At 55.0% G+C, this 11,888-nt stretch overlaps 1 protein-coding gene across 1 annotated transcript; it reads left to right on the forward strand.

The window, feature by feature from the left end:
- Positions 1–758: 758 nt before the first annotated feature.
- LOC120765826 (serine/threonine-protein kinase PAK 3-like) lies at positions 759–10,311 on the forward strand. Its single transcript, XM_040091019.1, has 13 exons — positions 759–834; positions 1,746–1,783; positions 2,132–2,254; positions 2,759–2,881; positions 3,116–3,296; positions 4,192–4,255; positions 5,276–5,324; positions 6,472–6,584; positions 7,134–7,251; positions 7,901–8,000; positions 8,437–8,633; positions 9,703–9,840; positions 10,222–10,311. The coding sequence occupies exons 1-13, from the start codon at positions 759–761 to the stop codon at positions 10,309–10,311; spliced, it is 1,410 nt and encodes a 469-aa protein (XP_039946953.1).
- The last annotated feature ends 1,577 nt before the right edge of the window (positions 10,312–11,888 follow it).

Raw genomic sequence — 11,888 nt, forward strand, 5'->3', positions numbered from 1 at the left:
CTGTGGTCCCAAGGAATCTCTACTAGAGCGAGCCAGACCCTTGCATTCCATCATGGCATCTCCCTCCTAAAATCACACCAATGACTATGAGGTAAAATGATTTGAAAAAATAGTTTGAAAGATTCACAACTTCATTCTCTAGCAAGGAGAGATATCTGAATACAAATTTTAGAGCTTCTCATTTTTGCAGCATCCTAGAACTAAGGAAGGTCCAGCTCATGAAAATTGCTGAGAAGCATTGGTGGCCAAAGGTCACTAATGTGGTTCCTCCCATCCTGGTTCCTTCTCAGTGTTCAGCTTCTCAGTGCGGGCACTAGGGGCTTGCTGTGTTCTTGGAGCTACTCTTAGATGCCTTGAGCAAATAGGTTACTGACTAGGAGGGCTTTTTGTCTTGCTTTTTAGCAGCGGAGAACTTTGCAGGGGTTTTTTGGCCTTAGCTGTAGAGAAAGTCTGGTTCTACGCGTGAATTCACAAAGCAGCCTCGAGCGGCCGCTACTCTGATGTCAGCGGCCGCTACTCTGATGTCAGCGGCCGCTATTGTGATGTCAGCGGCCGCATCACAGCGCTGTCAAGGCAAAGTTGCCGTGCCGAGGCACAGAAGGCCTCAGTGTGCACAGCAGCTCTTTGGCGTGCTCACCGCAGGCAGAAGCTGCTGATCAGCGAGGTCTCTGCCAGCAGGCTGCACCCTGCACAGGACTGCGAGAGCTTTTTCTCCCACAGGTGTTGTCTGGTGCAGATCGAGCAGCGCTGCTCAAGCCATGGAGGGAGTGTGTGCTGCAGTTTGCACGGCTTTTTCCGTGGCTTACTCTGGCTACTTTTTCACCCACCTGGCACGTAAGTAGACATTTTTGTTCGGTGCAGCCGATGGAAACCAAAATGCCCCAAAGAGGCCTTTAGTTGGGTCCAGCTGCTGTCACCAGCTCCAGCTAAGAAAGGGGTGTCTCTAGGCAGCGGGGCGTGGGCAGCATTTGTAATGTGGCCTGCAGGGGTTGGGCTCCCACCACGGCATGGCCTGTGGCAGGGGCGTCTGGAATCTGCTCGCTTTGCTGGCTCAAGCAAGACAGCTTCCAAGATGGGAAGACTGGGAGAGCTTGGCAGGAGTCCTTGTAAAAATTGTGCGCTGCTCTCCAGGACTGAGGAGAAGCATCCTCTTGTCTGCATTCTCTCCTCCCAGGACGGGAGTGGGGAACTTGAGGCTTTGCGTGTGCTAAAAGAGGCACCCGGTCCGTGATGAAATCACAGAATCAGCTTGGAAAAGACCTCTGAAACAGAGGTTGCAAAAGAGTTCTTGTATGCTCCCGAAGCCAGGAGGTGTGTCCCGTGCTGTGTCACAAGAGAACTGCCACCATGCCTAAGGGGGACTTGGGTGAAGCTTTTCTGGGGAAAGGTTTTCAGCAAGCTCCTGGCAATGGCTGCGTGCAATCTCTGCAGAAAACTGAAGGTCGGGAAAGAGAGGAGCTGTAGCTCCTGCTGGCTGGGCTGGGGCAAAAGCAATGACTGTCACAGAACCACGTGGACTTTCTTGGTCTCCAGTTTCTGTGGGTGGAGCGGCCAAAGAGGACGTAAGGTGGACACAAGGCAGTAGTCTGTGCTGCTGTCTTGCTAGCTGGGTGGCACAAGGGGTTGCTGCTGGAGGGGAGTAGGGAAAGCAGAACGCTCTGTCTTTGGGTTGACGTCTCGGGGAGCTTGCCCAGCGCGGGCAGTTTTCTTACAGCATCCGGTTCTTTTTCCCTTGTGTGCTGCAGGTCACATCGCCCGTGCCTGGAGAGAATCCGCTCCTTGGGTGAGTGGGAGAGGAGCTTTTGACCGCGTTAGCAGAGTTTGACAGTAGTGGAGCAAGCTGTGAGCTGGGCCTGCTGCAGCCCGCTGCCAGCCTGCTTGGATGAATGAAAGCGCAGTCCGGGCTCCTGGCAGCAGCAGGCGGCAGCAGCAGTGGTGGCAGCAGGAGAAGGATGCCTGGCTGTTTTCTCCCAAAGTTCCATTTGAGTCCCATCTAATCGAGGCCCACGTTACTTGAGTTTGAAGAGCGTAGAATCCCATTTCTCTCCAGATGATTTCTCCTTAGTGCATCTGGGTCTAGAGCTGAATGTAAAGAAGGTTGCCCGTTGCTCACGTTGCCGTCTGTCTGCAGAGCTCCAAAGCAACCTCAGGGCCTTCTCTGGCTGCGTGTCTTCCTGAAGAAGAGGCCAAAGGGGAGGAAGTTGCCCACCAAGCTGCACCTGCTGCCACGGCCGGGCCCCAGCATCCAGCATCAGTAAGCGGCCGCTCTGGCGAGCCCTATGGCTGGAGCAAAGCAGAGCTGCAAGTTCCCAATCAGACAGCACCTCCCGTGCCTGGCTGAAAACGCTCTTCCAGAGCGCTTCTGCCAGCCAGTGAGGCCTGGAAAAGCAGAGTGGAACCTGGAAGTTTAGGCCTCAGTTGGCCACTCTTCTGACAGGGGCCGCGAATTTGTCTTGGCAAGAGACAAGGGGTAGCATTAGGAAGTCTTTGGGTGCCCCCGGGGTCCAAGTGAAGGCCTTTGTGCCCAGCGGCAGTGCAGGCTCCCCGTGCCCAGTGAAGAGAGCAGTGCAAAGGTGCACTTCACAGCCTTGCAGGCTGTGGAGCAGACCCTGTCCCCCCGAGAGACCTGGCCCTCTGCCCAGAGCAGCCGTCAGCAGCCAAAGGAGCAGCTGAGATGCAACGGGGCCTGTAGCTGCATATAGGTAATGTTCTGAACCACGGGTCCTTTGCTGTCCCTCATGCTGCTGTCTGTCCACAGAGCAGAAGGGCAGTGCCAGCGCCTGCTCCAGCTGCCTCTGTAGGTGAGGAAGAGGCTGAAGAGGAGGAAGGTGCCAATGAATCTGCTCCTGCTGTCAGCCCAGAGCCTGAGCGGCCGACATCAGTAAGTGCCGGCTTTGGTTAGCAGCGTCTCTGGTGCTGCCAGTTTTTCCATCATGTAAAAGCAGCCGTTGGATTTTGCGCCTTGAGTTGGAGGAGCGGGCAGCAAAAGCCGAGAGGTGAAGATGTGGGCCTGCATGTGGCCGACAGCATCTTCCTAGGGGCTTGCCTTTGCAATGGGATTGGAGGGGCATCTCCGCCAGGCACAGCTGTGACCCAAATCCCTTTCTTGTCCCAGAGCTCCACCTCCTCTGTCCTGGCACCTGCACGAGCTGCAGCTGCAGGCTCTGAAGAAGCCTGCAGCCCCCAAGCTGGAAACTCAAGCACAAGCAGCTCGTGCACCTGGAGCACGAGTAGTTCCTCTGGCAGCAGAGAGCAGCTGCGAGAGCGGACAGAGGACGAGTGCCTGGCCACGCTGAGTAGGTCCTTTGCGAGTGCCTTGTGCGTGCGTGTGTCAGCGTGAGCTGTCGCACCTCGTGTTCCTCCTCAGCGGCGTCTCGGCTCCTCAGGCCTCCACACAGGACCTGTTGTTGTGCTTCGAGGTGCTGAGGGTGCACGGGGCTGTGGCTCCTTCCTCTGAGGGCAGCTCGGCCTCTGAGGGCAGCTCGGCCCCAGCTTCCCTCTGGGCAAAAGGCAAACCAGAGATTGTTTCTGGCTGAGCAGGAGGCCGTGACCTAGCGAAGGAGTAGGCCTCAGGGAGTCATCTGGGCCCAGCTCCTGTGGGGCACGGCCAAGGGCATCTTCCGGACTTGGCCTGTCCGAAAGGCTGAGGGACCTCATTCCTAAGGCCCACCCCAGTAGCTTAGAACCCGAGCTGCTGCTCCAGAAAGGCAGAAGGGCATTGTTTTAGGCAAAGTCCTGCAATGTTCTTCCTGTTCCGGAAAGGGCGGCTGTTGATAAAAATTGATTCCAGAACCCAAGGCGCCTCGGCTGTTCGCAAGGCTTAAAGCTTTTGTTGAATGTCACGGAGTGTTCATTGCCGAGAACAGAAAGGTTTTGTTCTTCCTGCTGCCCTTAATGTCTATAGACAACCGTCACTTCCCTTGGTTACGGTTTTCTGATCCCTGTCTCCTCTGACTCTTTTTCCGCGTGCTCAGGTTTTAGTTTAGACTTTTCCTTTTGTGCCGGCCGTCTGTGGTGCAGAGCCGCTTGTCTTGCTGCTGTTGTTTTGGTGGTGGTGGTGGTGGTGCGGTGGTGGTGTTGTTCCCCGAGCGACTGAGTTGAAAGGGCCCAGTGAGTGGGGCTGCCTTTCCGATGTGCTGCAGGGTGGGATCTCTGTTTTGAAACGAGCATCTTCCCTTTGCATTCTTACAGGGATGCTGGTGAGCGAGGGAGATCCCGAGGCTAAATACACAGAACTGGAGACTATTGGCAAAGGGTGAGTGCAGCCACGCTTCCAAGGGGCTGTGTATTTTGGTGGTGTCACATCTCCCCAGAGGGACGTCAGGCAAGCTCCAAAGCTGTCCAGAAACTGTCTTGAGATGCTGCCGTCTCTCAGTACTGGTCAGCACTTAGAGCTGTGCTCCGAAGGCGCGGCAAAGACACCAGCATGCTGGCAGTGTCTTCTCTGCAGCAAAGAGCCGCACCTGGCACATCTCTCGTCCCTCAAGCACGTTGCACCCGTTTGCCGCTTTTCTTAGGGGCAACCATTTTTGCGTGTCGCAGAAGAAGGCCGAATACACAGATACAGTGGGAATGAAAGGAGGAAAGGCTTCATGGCCTCAAAGGCCAAGTTAGTAGCCGAGAGCTGTCAGCGAATAGCTCTGAGTAATATTTCTTTCCAGTATTCTGTGGAAAACGAGATGCAGTGGTCTGGAAGACCACCGCCTAGTCCAGAAGCCAAAAGCAGAAATGAAGGAAGCGGCTCCCTTGTGTAGCTGAGGTGGCAAAATCCAAAGCCTCTAGGGAATGCCCAGTGCCAGTGCGCTCTAGAGGAAAAGGCATCACCTGCCTGATGGCAGACCCCTCGCGGTTGCTGTGGCCTTTAGGCCTTTCCTGCAAAGAACCCAGCAAGCCCTTCCCTTTGGAAAGCCAGCTCTGCGCTGACTGTAAATGGGATTGATTTGCAACAGTTCCTCTGTGAGGAGCCAAAAGTACAAGAATGCACCGGAGAAGCAGAGTCTTTCCTGTGTCTGGTGCACCGAAGAGAAGCAGCTGCCGCAGGCTCTGCAGCCAGAACGCAGCCGTCTAAGGATCATCTGTTTGGAGCCCTTCCCCATTTGTGTGCGCAATGGAAGGCTTTGCCTGCTCTGGCTGTGGCACAAAGGACCCAGAGCAGTGTCTGTCGAGTTCCGTTGCCTGTTTGCCCCCGGACGCTCTTTTTCCCCTTGGACGGCGGCGTCTTGCACTTGCCAGGACTAAAGGACTTCTCCCTTCTCCCCTGCTCTTTTGTTTCTAGGGGTTTCGGCACCGTGTGCATGGCAGTGGAGACTGCCACAGGAGAAGAGGTAAGTGTGAAACAACGTAGCGCAGCTTCCGCAGCCCTCCAGTGCCCTCCCCTGCGCTGTGAGCTGCGGCTGAGCTTTGGGTCGCTGGTAGAGCTTTGCTGCAAAGGCAGCTGAAGTGCAGAGCAGTGCTGGCCTGCCTAATACAGTGGGGACAGATTTTGCCCTTCTCAGCTGGCCCAAGGAATGCAAGGAGGCCAAGCGGTATCTTTCAGAGGAGGACACGCTAGCTGGGTCTTAGTGCCAAGCTGGTGCCTCAGAGCATGGCACTGCTCTTTGGGGCTGCGGCTCAGGGTTCCTGACTTCTCCTTCCTGCCTGTTAGCAAATACGTGGCAATCGTGCCGGCAGTTCCTTAGCCACCTGCAGTGTTGCCCTTGGGAAGTGGGCTTAGAGAGAGAGAGAGAGAGAGACAGCTGCAAGGAGTCTCTCAAGGGCCTTAGCCCTGCTCAGAGCCCCCTGGAGTGTATGGCTAGAGGAGCAAGGTGTGGCCTCTTTCTTTCTACCCTCAGGCAGTAATTGTAAGTGTCAATGGTGTGAAGGAAAGGGTTTTAGTGGAACCAAATGAGAATTGCTGAAGCGATGTAGTGCTAGGGTTGTCTTTTGAGGCGGTGTCCTTAATGATGGTTTCATCATCAAGGCATTTCATCTATCCTTCATGTCTATGGCTTTGCTTTGCTTTGCTTTGCTTTGTTGTTGTGCCGTGGGGAATGCCGGCAGCTGCTGGAGTCATTATCAAAGCCGCTAGAATTGCCAAAGGGTTCCCAGCAGCTTTGCTCCATTTCCACAGGCACAAAATGGCTTCCTGCTTGCAAGAGGTGTGTGCATGAAAATGGGGATGATAAAACAAGACACCGGAGGAAGAGTGTGGGCACAGCGAGCGCGGTTAGAGCTTTGAGGTGGAGAGTCTAGACGGTGTTTGTCCAAGGTTTATGAGGCAGAGGATCTGTGGCTCTGTGTCCTGGGAGTGGCACCCAAGCAAGCGGTGTAAGAGGCTCTTGCAAGCTCAGCTTGGAGTTCCTCTGATGTCCAGTCGCAAGGCAGTGTGTCCCAGCCCGGCTCTGCCGTCCCCAAATCACTGTCTCCATGTTCCCCTTGTGGTCTCGAGCCACAGACTTCTTTCATGGTTCATGGTTTTCCATGTGGTTTTAGGTGGCCATAAAGAAAATCAGTCTCCTGCAAGAGAGCAGCAAGGAACTGTGCGTGAATGAAATCCAGGTCATGCGCCACCATAAGAACGGCAACCTGGTGAACTACGTAGACAGGTGAGTGGCTCTGCTGGGAAGGGTCATGCTCATCCTGCAAGCCAGAGATTCCACCACTCCTTTGGTTGCCGGCAGAGGATGGAGCTGTTAATTCCTGTTTCTGGGCTCATTTACAGCCTCTTGGCAGGAGATTGCATTGGGGCTGCACACCTAGCATCTTTCCTGGCATACCTAGTTGGCATACCTAGCTGGCAAACCTAGCGCTTCCTTAAAGGCCTGACTGGGCCCTATCTTACTGAGGCAACAGCCCCAAAGTCCCTGCCCTGTCTGCACATTGTTTTCTTGGGTTTAGGGTTTGATTTTTTTCCCATGGGTCTTTAATGCTGACAAAGCTCTGCAGATGGTTTTTCCCCTGGCTTGTTCCCAGTGTTTTGCGCTGGTGAGGATACCAAGCGGTCTTTGAGGCTGCACAAAGTTCAAGCCCTCTAGAGCCTAGTGAGTGGCTGTTCACTTCCTCCTGTCTTCCTCTGAGACTCACACGGAAACAAGAACCCATCAGGTCATGTAAGCGCGTGCATTCACCTCCAGGCCCTTCTTTCCTGCTTTCAGCTACCTGGTGGACGAAGAACTCTGGCTAGTGATGGAATACATGGACGGAGGTTCTTTACATGATGTCATTCGCGAGACTCGCATGGCAGAAGGAGAGATAGCAGCTGTCTCTCGGGAGGTAAAGGCATGGCGCTTGCGCTTGCCGTGGCTTGGGCAGGATGGTCCTTCCCAATGGGGAGTAAGGAGAGGAGTCATTTCATCTTTTGAGCTTCCTTTCTGCCTTGCTCGTATGACCGGCAGTAGCAAGAGCATCCAAGGTGTGCCTGCCCTTCTTCTAGCGAGTTTGTTAGTGTTTGCCTCTCTAAACCCTTGCCTGCAGCCTGTGCGTACTGCATTCCTTCCCCGTAAGAGCATTTGTGCTGGTGGCAGCATCTCAAAGCAGTGACGGACACAAAGAGATACTCAGGCCACTCTGACGGAGCTCAGCCCCGAAGGAGAGCCTTGCCCCCAGAGCGCTGCTTGCAAAAGCATCCGCAGCGTCGTCTGCCTGGAGAGAGCACAGCCACTGCAGCAGTGCTCCTTTGGTCTGTGTTTGCAGGGCACTGGCCAGAGGCACAGTTGCCCGTTCTCTTTGAGAAGCGAATCCACGCTGGCTTAGAAAGGCACTGCTGTCCTCACGCTGGAGCAGCAAGCTCTTGCCAGCAGCGGGTCCTGCCATGGCTCATCAATCCCCCAGCAAGCCAGTTTTGCAGACGTGCCACTTGCCCGCTTGTGGCATGAAATCCCCCGCGGAGCTCTTAGGCTTGTGTTTCTTTTTCCTCTCTCAGTGTCTGCAAGGCCTGGATTTCCTCCACTCCAAGCAAGTGATCCACCGAGACATCAAAAGCCACAACATTCTCCTGGGCTTGGACGGATCTGTCAAGTTGGGTGGGTGTCGCCGCCCAGGCTCAGCCGTGTGGGGCGGCGGTGTGGGGCTGCCTTTGGGTGACTGCCAGTTCCCCAAGAGTGGCGCCTGTGGCAGTGCAGGCTGCCCTGCTGCAAGCGCAGAGCACATCCGCAAGGCGCCGGGAGGTGTGGCTGGGAGGCAGGTCTCGGGAGTGGCTTTGGGTTGTGCGCGTCCCTTGCCAAGCAAGGCAACTTACAGTCTAAAGCTTCAGGGCACTAAAAGCCACGATCTGAAAGGGGGGGCTTTTGGCAAGCGGCCAGTTCTGTAGTTCCTCGGCTGTAGGCCTGAGGAATGCCAGCATGGCCCCTTTTGCAGCTGGATGCCACACTGCCGCCTTGGACCTTGGTACAGTGGGCAATCCTTCTGTTTGTTTTCCCAGTTGACGCTGGCTTGATCACAGTGGTTTTTTCCCCTCAGCTGATTTTGGCCTCGCTGCTCAGCTCACGGCTGAGCGGAGCAAACGGAGATCAGCTGTCGGGACTACTTACTGGATGGCGCCAGAAATTTTCACCAGCAAGCCCTACGGCCCCAAAGTGGACATCTGGTCCTTTGGCATCGTGGGCATGGAGATGGTGGAAGGAGCGCCTCCTTACCTGATGAAAACCTCCCGCACGGTGAGCTGCAACTCCCCTCAGATACTAGTGTCACTCCGGCAAAATCTGTCCCCATTCTTCTGCCCGGGAGGCTCGTCAACACCTGAATGCGATAGGTTCCAGGCAGCATAGTCTCTCGTGCTTCTTGTCCAGATTATTGCCTTGCCATTCCATCATGAACAACACAAAGCATTTGTGATGCCTTTTGCTAGATGGAAGCTCTGCCTGAGGGAGCAGTGAGCAATGCCAAGCTGCAGTTTATGGAGTAATCCTTGTCACGAGTAGACTTAGACTAAAGTCCCTTGTCACCAGAAAGCAGCCCGGTATCAAACGGACATCAATGTGACTAGGTTTGATCTCCCTTTATTGTTCTAAAAAGCCTGTATTTCAGCAGTTCAAGGCTAAAGCAGGTACCGCTAAACAATAGCTGATTGCTTAAAAACTCGTGTTCAGACACTCTAAATGACTGTCCATTGGGTCCACGTCTTTTGGCTGCATGGTCAGTTCTGTTCTGTCTTGCGATCAGCATTTCTGCCTTCAGCATCCCTGAGAAGGGACAGCAGGTGGTTAACACGTCTCCCAGCATGGGCGAGAAGGCGTCCCGGAGAAGGACCTCTAAGTTGTTACATTTGCTACTTTTGTGCTAATTCAGGCAGTGCGGGAACAGCACGGGAATAGAGCAAGGCCTCATGCTGCTCCCCGATAGCAAGGATTGTCCAAACCTCCTAGCACAAGATTGTGGCCTTGCTCGCCTCAAAATTCCTCTACAGTCCCTCCTCCAAATCACCTTGCGGAGATGGTGTCGGTGTAGTCAGAGATGGCGTCAGAGAAGCAGAGTGCTTTTGCTGATGGAGTTGCTCCTAGTTCCATCAGCCAGCGAGATCAGGGGTCAAAGCCAGAGCCTGTGCACATTGGGCTGGCTGTGGCTGCCTCAGGGTTTGGGTTCTTTTGGTTGGGGTAGGAAAGGCATGTCCCACCCTCTGGCAGGGAGGAAAGTGCCACTGGGGAACGGAGCTTGTCCAGTGGGTCTGTGTGAGCAGTTGGGGGTGCGAAGGAGACAGGTACAGTGTGGCATTTGCTTCTTCTCCAGGTCCGACAGCTGATAAGCTCCGGGGGCACCCCGAAGCTGCAGAACCCCAGGCAGCAGTCCGCTTGGTTGCGAGACTTTCTGCGCTGCTGCCTGGAGACAGACGAGGACAGGCGCTGGTCTGCCCAGGAGCTTCTGCAGGTAAAAGGCAAAGCGGCTGCAGGGTGCGCCTGCTGCCCGCTGCCAGGGGCTCCTCGTCTGCTCAAGTTCAAGGCGTCAGATGGGCTTCCCCGCTCCTAAGAATCTCCGGTCTAGGGACTTTTCCCAGGAAAACCCAGGGGAATTCTGGCCTGGGCTGGGTTGCAAGGGGCCTTTCAAGGTCCCCTAGACCAAAGCTCCTGAAGCTGAAGACATCTGGATGAGCGGATTTGTGGGATTGTGAGCCATCTTTGCCTCACGCAGGGAAGAGACAGAGGTGCACGCAGTGCCTTCATGTCTGCATCTTGCTGGTAGCCAGAGAAAGCTAAAGTTTCAGCCAGCGAGGAAAGTAGAAGTAAATGTCTTCTTTTTCTCTTTGGGCAGCACCCGTTTGTAACCTCAGCCAAGCCGACCTCCAGCCTGACGCCTCTGATCGTGGCAGCGCAGCAGTTTATGGCCGACAGGAGATACTAGCCCTGCGAGAGGCCATTGTTGTTTTTTGTAGGTTGTAGGTTGTAGGTTGTAGTTTGTAGTTCGTAGTAGTTTCGACGCACAGTTTGTCGTTTGTACTTTAGATTGATAGTCAAAATAAATACCCTAAGACCTTCACTGTGTCGGAAGCCTCCCCTTGTTCTCAGCCTGCGAATAAGCTCCAAAGTTGCTTCTGAGTGCTCAGTCAGCTGTTTCTTAAGCATGGCAAGACCCATGGCTGGGGTTTGTGGCACGGTTGGAAGTGGGCAAAGGTCTTCTTCCTTCACTGCCTCCCGGCCGCAACCTCTTGTGGAGATCCAGGCTTGCAGCCGTGAGTAGAGGAGCAGAGCAAGGCAAAACGGAGCAGAGCAGTGGTGTCGCTGCTGGGAAGGCTGCGGTGGCCGTGGTTGTGTGGCACTTCTTGGGAAAGGCTGGGCTGCTCCGGGTTGCCCTGGGCAGATGGGGAGGCAGGCGGGCTTCTCCGCCGGCTCAGGCGCAGGTGAGCGTCCAGCAGGAACACGGCTTCTGCCATGGGAACTGAGGCCAACATGAGGGAGGGAAAACTCGTGCACTTGGGATCTGCGTGGCCTCTCTCAGCTCGGCGCTCAGCGTGACTGAGGCAAGTGCCCAGACTGAGCTCCCCTGGGGTCACGCTGCACGAGAACCTGGGAGGAGACACAGCCAGCACAGGTGACCCCAAGTGGCCAGAGGCATATTCCAGAGCCTGTGCCATCCTGCTCAGTATTCCAAGCTGCGTGCAAGAAGGAGGAGGAGGAAGGAGGGGACGTTTGCAGTGATGGCGTTGGTCTTCCCAAGTCACTGTGAGGCACTGTGAGGGGGTCCTGCTGGTGTGGAAGTGCAAAACACCTGCCTGCCTGCCTGTGGGAAATGGTGAATGAGTTCTTTGGGGTTTTTTTGCCTGTGTGTGTGACTTCTGCATTCCCTGTGCAACTGAATTGTTCTGCACCTGTGAGTTTTCCAGCTTTTACCCGTCCAGCTGTCTCCCCAGTGCATCCCACTGGTGGGGCATTGAGGGAGAAGGGCTGTGTGTGGTGCTTGATTACAGGCTGGGGTTAAACCTCCTCTGAGAGTTAGAGAATAAAGTGGTTTAAAAGGGAGAGGCAGAGGAATGAAGCTTCCAGGCTTTGGAATGCTGGTGCTTTTTCTCTTTGCCTAAGGCTGCCTTCCTGTAGCCTGTCCAGCACCTGACCTAATTGGTGTGTGCCTCACAACTTCCAGTTTTGCTGGGACCAGCCCCTTTGGGCCCACTGCTTTCCTCCCTACCAGCACTTTGTGGCTTGGCCCAGAGCGTGTTGCAACTTTCTTTTCTTTCTTTCTTTACGCCCAGTGCAGGCAGCTCCCTCTGGCTGACGGATGAGGCCAGGGAAGCTCCCCGAGGTGCACCCCAGATGGGCAAGGCTGCTTGGAAATGGCACCGCAGCGCAGCGGCAGGATGCCGTGTATGCAGTGGATGTGCTGCTTGGCTTTCCATGTCTTCATCAGTCCCATCCTTTGTGGGCCCGTGCCCCGCCTTCTTCTGTGGTGAGCACGTGAGGAGGAAGGTCTACAAAAGTGCTTCC

Source organism: Hirundo rustica, chromosome Z (genome assembly GCF_015227805.2).
Source record: "Hirundo rustica isolate bHirRus1 chromosome Z, bHirRus1.pri.v3, whole genome shotgun sequence".
NCBI lineage: Eukaryota > Metazoa > Chordata > Aves > Passeriformes > Hirundinidae > Hirundo > Hirundo rustica.

Bases quoted from the DNA above. Each gene is read 5' to 3' on its own strand.
- LOC120765826 (XM_040091019.1), top strand. From the start codon at position 759: ATGGAGGGAGTGTGTGCTGCAGTTTGCACGGCTTTTTCCGTGGCTTAC. The intron at 4,256-5,275 runs GTGAGTGCAGCC...TTTTGTTTCTAG, and splicing joins CTGGAGACTATTGGCAAAGG to GGGTTTCGGCACCGTGTGCA. The intron at 8,001-8,436 runs GTGGGTGTCGCC...TTTTCCCCTCAG, and splicing joins GGACGGATCTGTCAAGTTGG to CTGATTTTGGCCTCGCTGCT.